At 44.7% G+C, this 19,002-nt stretch overlaps 1 protein-coding gene across 2 annotated transcripts in view; it reads right to left on the bottom strand.

Moving 5' to 3' along the window:
- FRMD3 (FERM domain containing 3) overlaps positions 1-7,103 on the bottom strand; it is a 311,700-nt gene extending 304,597 nt beyond the window's left edge. The window contains exon 1 of one of the 2 annotated variants that reach the window (XM_058695608.1): positions 6,465-7,103. In XM_058695608.1, the coding sequence (XP_058551591.1) occupies positions 6,465-6,611 (147 nt within the window). In that variant the 5' untranslated portion in view covers positions 6,612-7,103. The remainder of the gene's footprint in view (positions 1-6,464) is intronic. The other variant, XM_058695609.1, reaches the window with a different exon arrangement.
- Between the last annotated feature and the right edge of the window lie 11,899 nt (positions 7,104-19,002).

The raw sequence follows: 19,002 nt of genomic DNA, 5'->3' as shown, positions 1-19,002 counted from the left end.
TTATCAAACGCCCACAGCAGACAAATCTACAGAGACAGAAAGTAGATGAGTGGTTTCCTAGGGCTGGAAGGGTCAGGGGAAAAGGAGGGTATGACTGCTAAAAGGCACTGGGTTTCCTCTGGGGATGGTGAAAAAGTTTCAAAATTGATTGTGGTGATAGATGCACAGTTCTGTGAAGATATTAAAACCGTATACTTTAAGTAGGAAGATTTAAGTATGTGAATTACATCTCAATAAAACTATTCCCCAAGGAAATGTAAAACTACATTTTAGTATTACTTTGAAAATAGTTTGAACCTCGAAGATGCCCTGAAAGGATCTGAGGGACGTCCAGAGGTCCCCAGGGCACAATTTGAGAACCACCGACCCAGACAAAATATCTAGTGTGGGTATTATGGGTTATCTTCCTAGCGGCTATCTCCCCCTCTCTCTACCCCCCTCTCAAGAGAGCCTTGATTTTTAGGTATTGACCCACCCCCACCATACAGGCCACCAGCAGGAGGGAAGTTGACTCCATGCTGAGTCCCAGGGTCAGGTTCTGCTCACCTTAAGCTAATAAGCACATTCCCTCCCACTGACTACAGTCAGTGGTTCAGGGATGGGCATGTGACAGGGATGGGCGTGGCTGCAGGACTTTTGCTTGGAATGCTGGGTTGGAAGTCGTTTCTCTCTGCCTCTGGAGGGTGTCCCACGAGAAGGTGAGAACTGACACTACCATAACCATTCCCTGCCAGTATGAGGATAAAGCCTTACAAAAGGCAGGATGGGGGCGCCTGGGTGGCTCAGGGGATTAAATGTCCAACTCTTGATTTCCACTCAGGTCATGATCTCACGGTTTGCGAGTTCAAGTGCCACATCAGGCTCTGAGCTGGCATTGCAGAGCCTGCTTGGGATTCTCTGCTTCTCCCCTGCTCGCTCTCTATCTCTTTCTCTCAAAATAAATAAACATCTAAAAAAAATTAAAAAGAAGGCAGGATCATCCTTGAATGAAGCCCTTAACTCAAGACTTCTGGATATATGATCCAGCAGGTGTCCTTAATGTTAAAGTCAGTTTGAATTAGAATTTGTTAGATGTCGTTACAAGCACCCAGCTGATATACTGTCCAAATGATGTGGAGCCAACGATATTACATTCACTCTGCAGTCAATACACTTTGCCTTTGCTTTGAGGACATCAAGAGATAAGATCTTAGCAGACCATTGAAATAACATTACTTTTTTATTCACAACATACTTAATATAAAGAGCTGGCCCATATAATCTAGGCTTAAAAACATCAGAGCGGGGCCACAGTATTTCACAAAGTGCCTCCCCCTTCTCTTCCTTTTGTGTCTGATTTTCAGTGGACTCTTAATGGCATTCTAGATGAGTCTGATAAAGAAAAGTGTTGGAGTGTCCTTATTATCAGAAGAGGTGTGGCTGTCGATTGGACCTAGCTTGGATTTCATCACCAGGACCATCACGGGGCCTGATATTCAGCACATGTGAATGTTTGCATGCGATCATCCAGTTCCTGTTCCAACAGATAAGAAAAAAAGGAATAAACTACTCTCTTTTTTCCCCCCAGATAAATTAATTAGAATAGTGTTCTACATTTGGGTGATGTTTTAACCTTTACAACGTGCTCTCATATACGTCATCTCAACAACCCAATGGAGGCTGGCAACAAAGAATTATTGTGCCTATTTCACAGATGGACAACAGGAGGCATAGGGACCTGTTTAAGGTCTTGCATAATCATAAAATGATGGAATTTAGGCTTAAAGACATTAGAGCCTAAGCTAAAGTCTCCCCACTACTTAGAATTACCTCGACTATAGCTTCACATAATAATAATAACAGTCAGTATTTTTTCAGCTCTTACTAGGGGCCAGGTAGCAAGCATTACAACAAGCCCATGCGGCCTCTGCTATTGTTATCCCCACTTTACAGATGAGCAAACTGAGACCAAATTGGGAAAGTGACTTGCCCAAAGTCACCTGGCTAGGCAGTGGTCGAGCCAGGGTTCCAACCCAAGCAAGTAGTACTCCAGAATATAAGCTCTCAGCCTCTTCGCCATATGGCCACTTCAACAAGAGTAGAGCTCTGCCAGCTGTGCCTCTGCGACATTAGATGACTCGGAGCTGCCCAGAACCCACCAGTTCAGTAAGGACTGAAGTGCCATTTAACAACACAAGCAACAAAGGACAATCCAACAATTTTTCCTATTCTGGAATATGATCACACAAAGGTTACCTCTAGTAAGCCATGGCTTACATAACAGCTCATTAAACTCTTCTGACGATTTTATTGTAACAATAATTGCAACTCAATCTGACCAATTCTGAAAGACGCAACAGCTCTCCCTGCCTCAGAAAGACCACAGACATGCACGTGCGAGTACCCCCCACCCACCCACACACATACACACACACACACACACACACGCACTTCTCCATTGCTTCCATAAGGTCAAAGCCCACCTCCCAGACGCGAAGAGCGAAGCTACCAGACGCACATGTTCCTAGACTCTTTTGAAGCTAGGGCACGGGTGTATGATCCAGTCCTGGCCAGCAAGATCTGACAGGAAGACTGACGGGGGCCTCTAGGAAAGGTCTTCTTCTGTGATAAAAAGAAATGCACGAGGAAGTACCACCTCTTATATCGCGGATACGGTAGTGCCTGACACATCCACAGCGCATCCACAATGCCCGCAGCCACCTTACGATAATGACCACTCTAAGCAACAGAGCTGATGTGCTGAGGATGGCAGAATGGAAAGACGGAAAGCACCCGGGTCCATGCAGAACCACCAGACAACTCTGCAACTGCCCTACCTCTGGATTTCTCATTACAGAAGACACTTAGTGTACTTATTATTTAATCCACTTCAACTTGGCCACTCTCTCACTTGCAGCCAAAAGCACCCTAACTCTCAAGCACCCTAACTCTCAAGAGGCAGCTACAGAGAAGGAAGAGCTCTGCATTTTTAGTCCAACAACCTGGGTTCTAAGCTACCTCGTTGCCTGGTAACCCAAATAGCATAATCTCTATAGGCCTCTTTTTCCATTATCTATAAAACTGAGGTGATACTCAATAACACAATAACATCAATAAAAGGGAGAGAAGAAAATCATGAGATGAAGTGTAGCCAACCCCTTTGTTAACAACAGTGTTCCACTCCAGTGCAACTGGTCTAGGTAATGATTAAACCAAACTTATTAAATTGGAACCGTCCATCTAACCCAACTCCCTTATTTCACAAAAGAGGAAACACTGACTACAAATGTCAAGTGACTTGCTCCTTGTCACCAAACTGGTTGGTAACATAATTAAACCATGTATCTCCCAATCCAGTGTTGTCACGCTCCTGTCATGCTGATAGGTAATGAGCTAGATTAAATACTGGGCGTTCATTCGATCAACAAGTGTTTATCGAACACAATTATATGCCAGGTACTCCTTCAGGTATTGGGGAATCCTTAATGAACAACAACAACCTCAACAAAATGTTCCTACCCTGCGAATTTAACAATCTACGAAGGAAATTATTCAATCTACATTTATAAATATTTATTGAGTGCCTAATGTGTGTTAAGCACCATGTTAGAGTTTCTGTTCAAACACAAATCAAAGTCCCCAGCCAATTCGAATGACATCAACCATGTTTACCAGGCTTTGCTAAAGAGTGTATCATGTGAAAAGTCTACATTTTACTCAATAAAAGTCAGTATTGAAAAATGACAAGTTCATTAGAAGGAGTTATGAATAACCATGCCAGCATCTGGGGGGTGGGGGGAAGTGGATACAATGGGGGAGGTGGCTAGCTAGGACTCCACTCTGCTAGAAGCAGAAAGACTGAATAAAAGAGGTAAGAGTTAACTCATGTCCTTCTACACTGTCCAGACTTCAAGGATTGGCTCAGTGGGAAAAGCCTAGTAGGGAGTATTCGGCAACTCCTTCCTTTCCCCAGGCCTCCGTCTGGTGCCTTACACTCTCTTTTTGCTCCCTGTCCACTTGGAATTCCTCTTCCCCAGCCCTAAACAGTCATACCCTAATGACGTGATGGGACAACATCCTAAACTCCGTGGAAAGAGACAGAGCAAGTGACGTTCAGCAGCTCCCCCGGAACAGATACCAGGCAGCTGACACTGGGGCCATTAGGTTGTTTCTTTGAAAGTTTTCCTTGTCCATAAGCACTCCAATTATCTACTTTGGAGAAGACTAATTAAAAGCTGTTGTTTTGCAGAAACAAAAACAAACACAAAAACCTTCATAACCCATATGTTGTGCAGATTTTGGAGGGAGGATGAATGTGACCCTGCACACACTTCTTTATCTTTGTGATTCCCTGGAACAGAGGGGAAAGGCAAGCCAGGAAAGATGAAGGCACGGACTCCCTAGGGCATGTACTAATAACTCCAATAGTTCTTTTTCCAACATACCATTTTGTTCTAACTTTAAACAAACGGAGAGTTCTCTGGGACCCTGTACCCAGAAGGGCAATTTCAATTCCTGGACTTGAAAAAGTCTAGGAAGGCAGACGGTCCAAAACTATCAATATCGGATCTTTAATTCATTTCAATTGGTTAAATAATAATCACCATTTGCAGGCAGAAGGAGCAGAAAGAGATGTGCCACAAAATGAAACATTTGACTTTTAAGCAATTCCAAAGTCAACATTTTGGAATATAGCACATTAACCTCTTTGGCATGGGTTGGGCCATACAGACTCTTAACTTTCCAAACTATTATTAGACCTGCTACCATTTATTGTTTCCCAGGACACCAGGCAACAAATACATGTCCTTTGGGGACTACTTATCTATTCTGAGGAAGACTAAGTCCCAAAGGAGATAAAACCCAGTGGTGTCAACTCCAAGTGGAACAGGACTGTGCACACAGAGGACTGAGAGCAGAGGAGAGCTCAACATCTCCACTCTGCTGCTCGCCCCTCTAATATTTACATATTCAATGTGGGTGAAAGGTTCTGTACATCCATTCTAGGACCTAAAGCAAAGTGCTCAAACAACTATCTCTGGATCACAAAAAAAGGTTTCTGTGCAACCCTGAGGCAGGAAAAAAAACTGCCTAACCTGCTAATCCTTTTATTATTAAGTTTAGCAGCACCGCTTAGCTCAGAATGAAATTCAAGATCCTCCAGAAAATTCACGAGGAGCCTACTCTCCTGGGAGATCATGGGGCACCACATTCCTGCCTTGAAACTTGTCCCGCTGTCAGCTTGCAAATTAGTTGCCACTGTCTCTGCGTCACAAACTCCCACTGGCAAACAAACAAATAAACGGGAAAAACCTTTCATTCATTCATTCACTCATTCATTTAGGGGTTAACACAGCCAGAGACCTATTCCTGCCGCTGAGAGACGCTGCCCCCATTCATCTCCCAACGGAACTCGGTAGTGTGCTCTGTATTTAAAATAACAGCTCAGTCCTGGAGCCTCAAAACTCAGGTAGGAGAGAGAGAAAATCCCCGCGATAAATAAGCAAACAGACTTAAAAGTCAGAAGCTAATCGTGCTGAGCCTTGACACGACCTTTCCAGATTGTGCGCGCCTAGTGGGTCAAAGGAGAGGGCACACGTTTGCCTACATATACGCTCACCGAAAGTGTGCGTGCGTGTGTGTGTGTGCGCGCGCACACACACACACGCACACACACACACCCTTGCAGCTCACACTACATCTCCTGCAAGCTCAAAAGCACTTACTACCCGAGAATGAGGCTGCCAGGAAAGCTACCTTCGCCCAAAGAACTCTTGCTTCTCCAACTTGGGAAGGAGCACTGTCCACCAATATTCCAAGGGGCGCTTCTTCCCTGGACCCAAGTCCTGCAAGGCTCCCTCTCTGAGAGTCTCACAGCCCTTTTCCTTTCTCTGAAACACACGGATTTCATGATTCTTTTTGGGGAATCCGCGTAGCGCGCGCCCCATCCCTCAAGGCTGGAGCCTAGGTCGGTCCAGCCGCTCTCACTCCCGGGAAACTTCCCCGCTGCCCCACGCGGAGAAGTATAGGCCATCGGTAGGAGGGCGGCAAGGAGTGAAAGTGGGTCCCTAGGGCTGAGGCACCTTCGGAGCCTGGGAGCCCGAGAGAAATGAGTGAACCCGAGCTGGTGCATGCCTTCTCCACGTGGAGGAAGGGAAGAAAGAATGGGCGACACGCAGGTGTCCCTCTCGGCTCTCTGAGCTCCCATTTCGTGGCGTGGTAAGGGACAGAGGGGTTAGTCTCTTCCAGGGAGCAGCTGCCCGGCGCCCCCAGCCTAGGCGCAGCGAGACGTGCGCGCAGCTTGCACGCCAGGGAAGGGGCCCCAGCGCGGATAACGCGCCCCATCCCTGGGTACTGCTCCCAGTCTCACAGGGCGGGGAAAGAGAAATCTGGCTTTCCAGCAGGCCCTCGCGCGGGTTCCTCCCCCGTGCCGGCGCACGCCCACCCGCAGAGGCCCCCGCGCCCTCGTCAGGGGCAGCCCGCACCTGGATGTGGCAGGAGATCTCCGAGTCGTCCAGCAGCCGGATGGTGCATTTCATCTCCTGGCTGAGCGATTTGATGCTGGAGCTCCGAAAGTGGATCATTTTCATGGTCCTCCTGCCTCTCGGCACACAGTGGCAAGAGGCGAACATGCACCGCGGCCCGGGGGAGCGAGCGGGAGGCTCGGGGCCGGCGTGGCGCTCGCCCGCGCGGACAGACACACTCGCGCACACACCGTCCCGGACACCCGGGTGCGGTTCAGCCCTGGGACAGCGGCGGCGACGGGCGCCTGCGGCCACACATGCCCGGCGGCCGGGGCGCGGCGGGCGGGTCCCTCCTCCCCTCCCCTCCCTCGCCTCCGCCTCGCCGGCTCCTTTCCCCGCCTCCGCCCGTCGCGCGCGCTCCTGCGCCTCCCTCCGCCCGGGCTAGCGTGCAGAGGATGCCCCGGGCCCGTGACCCTGGGCGGGCGCGCAACGCACTCACTCCCACGCGCGGGGAGCCGCTGGAGGAGGAGGCGGGGAAGGTTGGCGCTGGTGGCCCGAGTGCCCTGGCAGTGGCCTGCTTCGCCGCCGCCGCCGCTGCGTCAGGCTGGGCCTGGCCGCCTCCTCCCTCTCTGGCCGCGATCGCTCTGGCTCCTGGTCACGCTCGTCCCTGCCCTGGCTCCCCCACGCGCCCGACAGCGCCCAGCTCTTCTCGCCCCCAGGGACCCGAATGCGGGCTGGGGGGGCGGTGGAGGGCGAGCCTGACCTACACCCGCAGGGAGGATTCCACCACGGGAGAGGATTATTGGACCGAGGACGAACCCCCCTCCCCCCGAAAGTGGCATGAGGCCCTGGTATGGCTACCCCAGGAATATGGCTAATAGTGACAATCTCTATACTCATGGGTATTTTTAAAAAGCCTTTATTTTATTTAGTATTAACTAGGAGTTCATCTCCCTTATAAAAAAGAAGAAAGAAAGAAAGAAAGAAAGAAAGAAAGAAAGAAAGAAAGAAAGAAAGAAAGAAAGAAAGAAAGAAAGAAAGAAAGAAAGAAAGAAAATCAGGGACGCCTGGCTGGCTCAGTCAGCGGAGCTTACTACTCTTGATCTGTGGGTGGTGAGTTCGATCCCGCGTTGAGGGTAGAGTTTACTTTAAAAAAAAAAAAAATTTTTTTTTTTAAATCTGAGCCTTTCTTAAGAAATTTCTCATTTATGACTCTCAACATGTCCGTGTGATCTTTGGTAGCAGAACCTTAGACCTAAGCAAGAGGATCCTTATCCTGCCAGTCCCCCTTTAGGGATCTGTCTCCTTCTCGCCCCACTCCTCACCCAACCCACCCCATCCCCGGACCCGTTGCCTAGGAATGGAGATGTGTCCGGTTCCGTTTTAGACCAATTCCTGGGTAATGGGGACCCTAGAATTCCCTGCCCACCTCCAGGGTGTTGGGGCTAGGGGATCTGCTGCCTCTGTCTTCCCCAGGGTAGACCAAACCCGTTTGTGGTGTGGCCTTAGGTCCAAGGGGTGGCCAAGGAACGCGTGTGGAGGCAGGTAGATAGAGGTTGGATGTTGGGGCAGGCACATTCAGGAGCAGGAAGAGAAGGGCCTCTCACCCCGCTGGCCTTTCGGAGCTGAACAAGTCATTATTAAGGAGTATTTGTTAGAGGAAGGATTTGCCTAGCTGTCAGCCACACAAGATTCCCCTCATCCAAAGGTATGCCCTGTCCCAAGGGCGTAGGAGGGAAGCCCGGCCATTTCTCCTAACCTTGGTACACTCTGATGGGCTGTATATGCTCGAGGACACCCTCTGGGGTTGGCTGTGGTTTATGGCGCCTGCTTTGATGTCGGACTTCTTCCTCTGCCTGCTCTTGCTTCCTCCCCATGTTGATCACTAATAAATACCCTAGGGCCAAATCCAGTCTCTGTATCTGCTTCTGGAAACTCCAAATTGTGACAACTTGTCAAGACAGGAGGATACAGTATATTTTATTTAACAGTCGACAGCCTGATTATTGCTTTTATTTTTTTAATTTTTTTTATTTCTTAATGTTTATTCATTTTTGAGAGAGAAGCGCAAGGGGTAGAGAGGAGACACAGAATCCAAATCAGGCTCCAGGCTCCGAGCTGTCAGCATAGAGCCCCACACACGGCTCCAACCCACAAACTGTGAAATCATGACCTGAGCCAAAGTCAGACGCTTAACTGACTGAGCCAGCCACGTGCCCCATATTATCGCTTTTAAATATGATAATAGTATGTGGACCTCCATATGCACTCTTGCCCTGGGCTGGTGAATATTAGGGCAGGGCATACCAGGGAGGTCAGCATGAAGGGTCTGGGAAGATGAGGATTTGATTCTTTGTCCAGCTCCTGGCCAATCCTGGGGGCCTTGAGGAAGTCTTTTCATTTCTTTTCTCAACTTCAAAGGTGAGCACATCTGTGCTTCTTCTGCCCATCTCACAGGTGGACGAGAAGCTGGGATGAGACACGGTCCATGGAGGGCAGATTATAGTCTATAAAACCCCGTATGCCTGTATGAAGTGGCAGTGATGGACCCCACCTGCTACTGGGGTTGAATCATCTGTCCTAACCCAAAGAACAGATATAAGATTAAAAAAAAAAAAAAAAAAAAAAGTCACCACCCAACACAGTACAAGCTTGTCCATCCTTATTATAATGACTTTTGGCTTCAAATCAGTCATGCTCAATACCCCAAAATTGTTATCTCAAATTTCAAGGAAGCAGAATGAGACCAGCAAGGACAGTAGGAAAGAGGAAAGAACAAAGATCACCCCAAGTGAGATTGCAAGCAACAGCATTTTGAGGAAATGAGAAGAATCAAGAAAAATCTAGAACTGGTTAGCTGACCAGGTTTGGGATGAGGACTGAGTTCAGCTAGTATAAAGGTATGGGCTCTGGAAACCTTTGGCATATATGGGAAAACACCTAGGTAAGCTACCACATATGTTCACTTGGATTGAAGTATGCATTGAAGACGAGGCTTTGGGAAACCAAGCAGCCGTGGTCAAAAAATAACATGAAGAGCAAGAGGAATTCAAAGAATGAACTCAAGAGATCACTTTAAAACTGGGCCGCTTAGGGGCGTCTTTCTACAACAGAGCTAAAAGAGTTTTTTATTAATTGAACTTACCAAATTACAAAATCAATTGAATTATCAGCCTCACCAGATTTCATGTGTGGGAGATAATTATCATTGAGAAAAGAGTGGGAACCTGGGAATAGAAATGGAACCATTAAAGAGGATCTGGATAATTCCTAGTAACTCAAACTCCCAAGATCCCTTTGGCAACAGAAGCAAAGCCTTTCCCTTTACAGAATGAGGCTGTTCCTGCCTTGTTTGAAGACCCTATTCTGACCTCACCTGAGGCAGTTACCTTGGAAAGGGAAGCCAATTTCGTCTCCACCCCTGGCCCACCACCTCTGAATACTACCACTGTTAATACTTGAATCAGATTCAGGCACATCTTTAGAGGCCAATTACAAAGTCGTCTCCAAGAATAGAAAGAATAGCAAGGTGTTACTAATTTAAATTGAAAAGGATGTGTGTAAATAAACCTAAATTTGTCCACGTGAGTGCTCTTTCCAATGACTCTGGTTTCAGTGTACTATCTAAATTACTTGACTGACTTCTAGGGACACCTGGGTAGCTCAGTCTGTTAAGCGTTCACTTCAGCCCGGGTCATGATCTCACAGTTTGTGGGTTCGAGCCCCCGGGTCAGTCTCTGTGCTGGCAGTTCAGAGCCTAGAGCCTGCCTTGGATTTTGTGTCTCCCTCTCTCTCTGCTCCTCCCTCATTCATGCTCTGCGTCTCTCTATCTCTCAAAAATCAATAAAAGTTAAAAAAAAATTTTAATTAATTGACTGACTTCCGGACTTAGCTAAATGAAATGAGAAGGAAATATCCTGGTTGTTGTACAGAAAAGAATCCTTAGAATCAAGAAGAAGGAAATATTGAAATGGGTTTTCATATGTAGCCAACTCACCTTTCTTGTAACCTTGTCTCTCGAGGGGACCTCCAAAAGACCTTCAGAGAATCATTGCTGAAGGAAGCAGAGCAATCTTGAACTACCATGGTGGCCCTTCCCTGTGACTAGGGATGCTGTGAAAGACACTGCAGTTGAAAGGAGCTCCCTGATTTAGATGGGAGATGATGGGGGCGGGGGGTGCCTGGGTGGCAAGGATGTGGAGCAACAGGAAGTCTCATTCATCACTGATGGGAATGTAAAATGATACAGCCACTTTGAAGACACTTTGGTAGTTTTTCACATATCTAAACAAAGGCTTACCATATAACCCAGCGATTGGTTCCTAGGTAGTAACCCAAAGGAGTTGAAAACTATCTCTACACAAAAACCTGCACACAAATGTTTACAGCAGCTTTATTTATAATTGCCAAAACTGGAAGCATCTGAGATGTCTTTCAATAGGTGAATAAACTACGTACATCCATATAATGGAATATTATTCAGCAATAAAAACAAATGGGCTATGAAGCCACAAAAGGACGTGGAAGAACCTCGTGGCAAAATAAGCCAACCTGGAAAGGCTACGGGCTGTAAGATTCCAACCATATGATGTTCTGGAAAAGGCAAAGATGATAACAATAGGGGACACTGGAAGCAGAGGGCAGGAGATAGGATATATAGGAACTCCGCAAAATTTTTTCTTTAAACCTAAATATACTCTTAGAAAATTAAGCATATTAAAAAATTGACCGAGGGTTGCCTGGGTGGCTCAGTCACTTAAGCATCCACCTCTGGATTCTGGCTCAATTCATGATCCCAGGGTCATGGGATGGAGCCCCATGTCAGGCTCCGTGCTGAGCATGGAGCCTGCTTAAGGTTCTCTCTCTCCTCTCTCTCTCTCCCTTTGCCCCCCACTCTCTAAAATAATAAAAAAATAAACTGATGGATCTCCACCATGTGAGGACATGGTAAGAAGGCAGTCATTTGCAAGCCAGGAAGAGAACTCTCACAGGAACTGAACTATGTGTTACCTAAAACTGGACTTCCCAGCCTCCAGACCTATGAAAAAATTAATATATGTTGTTAAGCAAAATGAACAAAAGGTCATTGAAAATATTGTGGACACTATTGATATGACTCCATCTGAAATTCCCACATGTAGTAAATATTAGTTTGGGGTATATAACTCCATGTGTCATTGACTTAACAGAGAGCACTTAGCAGTGGCAATACCACATTGCACCTGACATTGACTTACTCATTAGACCACTACAATTCATCCAGTTAATTTAATTGAACCTAGTCATTTGGTTTTTGTCACTGAGATGCTTTGTATTTCAGATGAATGTAAAATACTTCCTTTTGTTTTTAATTTTCACAGTCTTTCACAATTTTTTCTATTAATTTATTTTTTTTCAATATATGAAATTTATTGTCAAATTGGTTTCCATACAACACCCAGTGCTCATCCCAAAAGGTGCCCTCCTCAATACCCATCACCCACCCTCCTCTCCCTCCCACCCCCCCATCAACCCTCAGTTTGTTCTCAGTTTTTAAGAGTCTCCTATGCTTTGGCTCTCTCCCACTCTAACCTCTTTTTTTTTTTTCTTCCCCTCCCCCATGGGTTTCTGTTAAGTTTCTCAGGATCCACATAAGAGTGAAAACATATGGTATCTGTCTTTCTCTGTATGACTTATTTCACTTAGCATCACACTCTCCAGTTCCATCCACGTTGCTACAAAGGGCCATATTTCGTTCTTTCGCATTGCCCTGTAGTACTCCATTGTGTATATAAACCACAATTTCTTTATCCATTCATCAGTTGATGGACATTTAGGCTCTTTCCACAATTTGGCTATTGTTGAGAGTGCTGCTATAAACATTGGGGTACAAGTGCCCCTATGCATCAGTACTCCTGTATCCCTTGGGTCAATTCCTAGCAGTGCTATTGCTGGGTCATAGGGTAGGTCTATTTTTAATTTTCTGAGGAACCTCCACACTGTTTTCCAGAGTGGCTGCACCAATTTGCATTCCCACCAACAGTGCAAGAGGGTTCCCGTTTCTCCACATCCTCTCCAGCATCTACAGTCTCCTGATTTCTTCATTTTGGCCACTCTGACTGGCGTGAGGTGATATCTGAGTGTGGTTTTGATTTGTATTTCCCTGATAAGGAGCGATGTTGAGCATCTTTTCATGTGCCTGTTGGCCATCCGGATGTCTTCTTTAGAGAAGTGTCTGTTCATGTTTTCTGCTCATTTCTTCACAGGGTTATTTGTTTTTTGGGTGTGGAGTTTGGTGAGCTCTTTATAGATTTTGGATACTAGCCCTTTGTCCGATATGTCATTTGCAAATATCTTTTCCCATTCCGTTGGTTGCCTTTTAGTTTTGTTGGTTGTTTCCTTTGCAGTGCAGAAGCTTTTTTCTTCATAAGGTCCCAGTAATTCATTTTTGCTTTTAATTCCCTTGCCTTTGGGGATGTGTTGAGTAAGAGATTGCTACGGCTGAGGTCAGAGAGGTCTTTTCCTGCTTTCTCCTCTAGGGTTTTGATGGTTTCCTGTCTCACATTCAGGTCCTTTATCCATTTTGAGTTTATTTTTGTGAATGGTGTGAGAAAGTGGTCTAGTTTCAACCTTCTGCATGTTGCTGTCCAGTTCTCCCAGCACCATTTGTTAAAGAGACTGTCTTTTTTCCATTGGATGTTCTTTCCTGCTTTGTCAAAGATGAGTTGGCCATACGTTTGTGGGTCTAGTTCTGGGGTTTCTATTCTATTCCATTGGTCTATGTGTCTGTTTTTGTGCCAATACCATGCTGTCTTGATGATGACAGCTTTGTAGTAGAGGCTAAAGTCTGGGATTGTGATGCCTCCTGCTTTGGTCTTCTTCTTCAAAATTACTTTGGCTATTCGGGGCCTTTTGTGGTTCCATATGAATTTTAGGATTGCTTGTTCTAGTTTCGAGAAGAATGCTGGTGCAATTTTGATTGGGATTGCATTGAATGCATAGATAGCTTTGGGTAGTATTGACATTTTGACAATATTTATTCTTCCAATCCATGAGCAGGGAACGTCTTTCCATTTCTTTATATCTTCTTCAATTACCTTCATAAGCTTTCTATAGTCTTCAGCATACAGATCTTTTACATCTTTGGTTAGATTTATTCCTAGGTATTTTATGCTTCTTGGTGCAATTGTGAATGGGATCAGTTTCTTTATTTGTCTTTCTGTTGCTTCATTGTTAGTGTATAAGAATGCAACTGATTTCTGTACATTGATTTTGTATCCTGCAACTTTGCTGAATTCATGTATCAGTTCTAGCAGACTTTTGGTGGAGTCTATCGGATTTTCCATGTATAATATCATGTCATCTGCAAAAAGCGAAAGCTTGACTTCATCTTTGCCAATTTTGATGCCTTTGATTTCCTTTTGTTGTCTGATTGCTGATGCTAGAACTTCCAACACTATATTAAACAACAGCGGTGAGAGTGGGCATCCCTGTTGTGTTCCTGATCTCAAGGAAAAAGCTCTCAGTTTTCCCCATTGAGGATGATGTTAGCTGTGGGCTTTTCATAAATGGCTTTTATGATGTTTAAGTATGTTCCTCTATCCCGACTTTCTCAAGGGTTTTTATTAAGAAAGGGTGCTGAATTTTGTCAAAGACCTTTTCTGCATCTATTGACAGGATCATATGGTTCTTCTCTTTTCTTTTATTAATGTGATGTATCACGTTGATTGATTTGCGAATGTTGAACCAGCCCTGCATCCCAGGAATGAATCCCACTTGATCATGGTGAATAATTCTTTTTATATGCTGTTGAATTTGATTTGCTAGTATCTTATTGAGAATTTTTGCATCCATATTCATCAGGGATATTGGCCTGTAGTTCTCTTTTTTTACTGGGTCTCTGTCTGGTTTGGGAATCAAAGTAATGCTGGCTTCATAGAATGAGTCTGGAAGTTTTCCTTCCCTTTCTATTTCTTGGAATAGCTTGAGAAGGATAGGTACTATCTCTGCTTTAAACGTCTGGTAGAACTCCCCTGGGAAGCCATCTGGTCCTGGACTCTTATTTGTTGGGAGATTTTTGATAACCGATTCAATTTCTTCACTGGTTATGGGTCTGTTCAAGCTTTCTGTTTCCTCCTGATTGAGTTTTGGAAGAGTGTGGGTGTTTAGGAATGTGTCCATTTCTTCCAGGTTGTCCAATTTGTTGGCATATAATTTTTCATAGTATTCCCTGATAATTGTTTGTATCTCTGAGGGATTGGTTGTAATCATTCCATTTTCATTCATGATTTTATCTATTTGGGTCATCTCCCTTTTCTTTTTGAGAAGCCTGGCTAGAGGTTTGTCAATTGTGTTTATTTTTTCAAAAAACCAACTCTTGGTTTCGTTGATCTGCTCTACAGTTTTTTTTAGATTCTATATTATTTATTTCTGCTCTGATCTTTATTATTTCTCTTTTTCTGCTGGGTTTGGGCTGCCTTTGCTGTTCTGCTTCTATTTCCTTTAGGTGTGTTGTTAGATTTTGTATTTGGGATTTTTCTTGTTTCTTGAGATAGGCCTGGATTGCAACGTATTTTCCTCTCAGGACTGCCTTCGCTGCATCCCAAAGCGTTTGGGTTGTTGTATTTTCATTTTCGTTTGTTTCCATATATTTTTTAATTTCTTCTCTAATTGCCTGGTTGACCCACTCATTTTTTAGTAGGGTGTTCTTTAACCTCCACGCTTTTGGAGGTTTTCCAGACTTTTTCCTGTGGTTGATTTCAAGCTTCATAGCATTGTGGTCTGAAAGTATGCATGGTATAATTTCAATTCTTGTATACTTATGAAGGGCTGTTTTGTGACCCAGTATGTGATCTATCTTGGAGAATGTTCCATGTGCACTCGAGAAGAAAGTATATTCTGTTGCTTTGGGATGCAGAGTTCTAAATCTATCTGTCAAGTCCATCTGATCCAATGTATCATTCAGGGCCCTTGTTTCTTTATTGACCATGTGTCTAGATGATCTATCCATTTCTGTAAGTGGAGTGTTAAAGTCCCCTGCAATTACCACATTCTTATCAATAAGGTTGCTTGTGTTTATGAGTAATTGTTTTATATATTTGGGGGCTCCCGTATTCGGTGCATAGATATTTATAACTGTTAGCTCTTCCTGATGGATAGATCCTGTAATTATTATATAAGGCCCTTCTTCATCTCTTGTTACAGCCTTTAAAGTCTAGTTTGTCTGATATAAGTATGGCTACTCCAGCTTTCTTTTGGCTTTCAGTAGCATGATAAATAGTTCTCCATCCCCTCACTCTCAATCTAAAGGTGTCCTCAGGTCTAAAATGAGTCTCTTGTAGACAGCAAATAGATGGGTCTTGTTTTTTTATCCATTCTGATACCCTATGTCTTTTGGTTGGCGCATTTAGTCCATTTACATTCAGTGTTATTATAGAAAGATATGGGTTTAGAGTCATTGTGATGTCTGTATGTTTTATGCTTGTAGCGATGTCTCTGGTACTTTGTCTCACAGGATTCCCCCTTAGGATCTCTTGTAGGGCTGGTTTAGTGGTGACGAATTCCTTCAGTTTTTGTTTGTTTGGGAAGACCTTTATCTCTCCTTCTATTCTAAATGACAGACTTGCTGGATAAAGGATTCTCGGCTGCATATTTTTTTTCTGTTCATTACATTGAAGATCTCTTCCCATGCCTTTCTGGCCTGCCAAGTTTCAAAAGAGAGATCAGTCACGAGTCTTATAGGTCTTCCTTTATATGTTAGAGCACGTTTATCCCTCGCTGCTTTCAGAATTTTCTCTTTATCCTTGTATTTTGCCAGTTTCACTATGATATGTCGTGCAGAAGATCGATTCAAGTTACGTCTGGAGGGAGTTCTCTGTGCCTCTTGGATTTCAATGCCTTTTTCCTTCCCCAGTTCAGGGAAGTTCTCAGCTATTATTTCTTCAAGTACACCTTCAGCACCTTTCCCTCTCTCTTCCTCCTCTGGGATACCAATTATGCATATATTATTTCTTTTTAGTGTATCACTTAGTTCTCTAATCTTCACCTCATACTCCTGGATTTTTTTATCTCTCTTTTTCTCAGCTTCCTCTTTTTCCATAACTTTATCTTCTAGTTCACCTATTCTCTCCTCTGCCTCTTCAATCCGAGCCGTGGACGTTTCCATTTTGTTTTGCATCTCGTTTAAAGCGTTTTTCAGTTCCTCCTGACTGTTCCTTAGTCCCTTGATCTCTGCTGTCCTCTATACTGTTTTCAAGCCCAGCGATTAATTTTATGACTATTATTCTAAATTCACTTTCTGTTATATCATTTAAATCCTTTTTGATCAGTTCATTAGCTGTTGTTATTTCCTGGAGATTCTTTTGAGGGGAATTCTTCCGTTTGGTCATTTTGGATAGTCCCTGGAGTGGTGAGGACCTGCAGGGCACTTCCCCTGTGCTGTGGTGTATAACTGGAGTTGGTGGGCGGGGCCGCATTCCGACCTGATGTCTGCCCCCAGCCCACCGCTGGGGCCACAGTCAGACTGGTGTGTGCCTTCTCTTCCCCTCTCCTAGGGGCGGGATTCACTGTGGGGTGGCGTGGCCCGTCTGGGCTACTTGCACACTGCCAGGCTTGTGGTGCTGGGGATCTGGCATATTAGGTGGGGTGGGTAGGCAAGGTGCATGGGGGCAGGAGGGGCAGGCTTAGCTCGCTTCTCCTTAGGTGATCCACTTCAGGAGGGGCCCTGTGGCAGCAGGAGGGAGTCAGACCCGCTGCTGCTGCCGGAGGGGTGGCCCCGCAGAAGCACAGCGTTGGGTGTTTGCGCGGAGCGAGCAAGTTCCCTGGCAGGAACTGGTTCTCTTTGAGATTTTGGCTGGGGGATGGGCGAGGGAGATGGCTCTGGCGAGCGCCTTTGTTCCCTGCCAAACTGAGCTCTGTCCTCCCGGGGCTCAGCAACTCTCCCTCCCTTTGTCCTCCAGCCTTCCCGCTTTCCGAGCAGAGCTGTTAACTTATGACCTCCCAGATGCTAAGTCGCGCTTGCTGTCGGAACACACTCCGTCCGGCCCCTCCACTTTTGCCAGCCAGACTCGGGGCTCTGCTTGGCCAGCGGGCCGCCCCTCTGCCCTGACTCCCTCCCGCCAGTCCGTGGAGCGCACACTGCCTCACCGCCTTTCCTGCCTCTTCCGTGGGCCTCTCGTCTGCACTTGGCTCTGGAGACCCCGTTCTGCTAATCCTCTGGCGGTTTTCTGGGTTCTTTAGGCAGGTGTAGGTGGAATCTAAGTGATCGGCACGACGCGTGGTGAGCCCAGCGTCCTCCTATGCCGCCATCTTCCTAGTCCTGATCCTATTAATTTAAATATACATGTGGTTTCTTCATTGTTGATATTATTTGCTATTAAGTGTTGTATTAATCCTTTCATTATTGTTGTCTTTAATTTTTTTATTTGATTTTGAAATTTTCAGTGGGCCACATTCAGGATTTTGCTGAAATTTCTTTGTATTTTTGAATAAAGAAATATAATTCTACTCATTGAATGTGCCTTTGCAATTTCAGAAGATTGATTCGGATGTATTTTATGTTATGTGAGGGCAGTATTTATATTTTGTGTACTTTTTTTCAGAATTTGTTATTTAAGTGAAAAGTAAAGTTTTGATTGTTTATTTTGTTTATTGCACATTTCATTTCTTTAAATTTTTAATGTTATTTAATTTCTTATTGTGGTAAAATAGTCATAACATAAAATCGACCATCTTAATCATTTTTAAGAGTACAGTTCAGCCTGGGTGACTCCGTCGTTTAAGGATCCAACTTCGGCTTAGGTCATGATGTCACGATTCGTGAGTTTGAGCCCCGTGTCTGGCTCTGTGCTAACAGCTCAGAGCCTGGAGCCTGCTTTGGTTTCTGTGTCTCCTTTTCTCTCTGCCCCTCCCCTGCTCATGCTCTCACTCTCAAAAATAAGCATTATAAAATTTAAAAGAGTACAGTTCAGTGGTATTAAATACATTGATAATGTCATGCAACCATCACCACCATCCATCTCCAGAACTCTTTTCATCTTGTAAAACTGAAACGCTATACACATTAAATACTACTCCCCAAATTTACTCCCCTCCCCCTCTAGTGACCGCTATTCTACTTTCTGTCTCTATGATTTTGACTAGTCAATGTACCACACGTAAGTGGAATTATACAGTAGTCTTTTTTGTGAATGGCTTTTTTTACTTAGCAGAATGTCCTCAAGGTTCATCCATGTTGTAGCATATATCAGACTTTCCTTCCTTTTTAAGGCTGAATAATATCCCATCGTATGTATACTACATTTTGTTTATCCTTCATCCATTGATGAACACTTGGACTATTTTCACATTTTAGCTGCTGTGAATGTTATGAACATGGGTGTACAAATATCCCTAGACTCTGCTTTCAATTATTTTGTGTATATATCCAGAAGGAGAATTGCTGGATCATATGGCAATTCTATCTTTAATTTTTTGAGGAGCCTACCATACTGTTTTCTATATGGCTGTACCATTTTACATCTCCATCAACAGTGCACAAGGGTGCCAATTTCTCCACATCCTTTTCAATACTTGTTTTTTG

The sequence above is a fragment of the Neofelis nebulosa genome, chromosome 12 (genome assembly GCF_028018385.1).
Source record: "Neofelis nebulosa isolate mNeoNeb1 chromosome 12, mNeoNeb1.pri, whole genome shotgun sequence".
Taxonomy (NCBI): domain Eukaryota; kingdom Metazoa; phylum Chordata; class Mammalia; order Carnivora; family Felidae; genus Neofelis; species Neofelis nebulosa.
The sequence above is the reverse complement of the archived record's forward strand: the minus strand, read 5'-3'. Positions and strand labels throughout refer to the sequence as shown.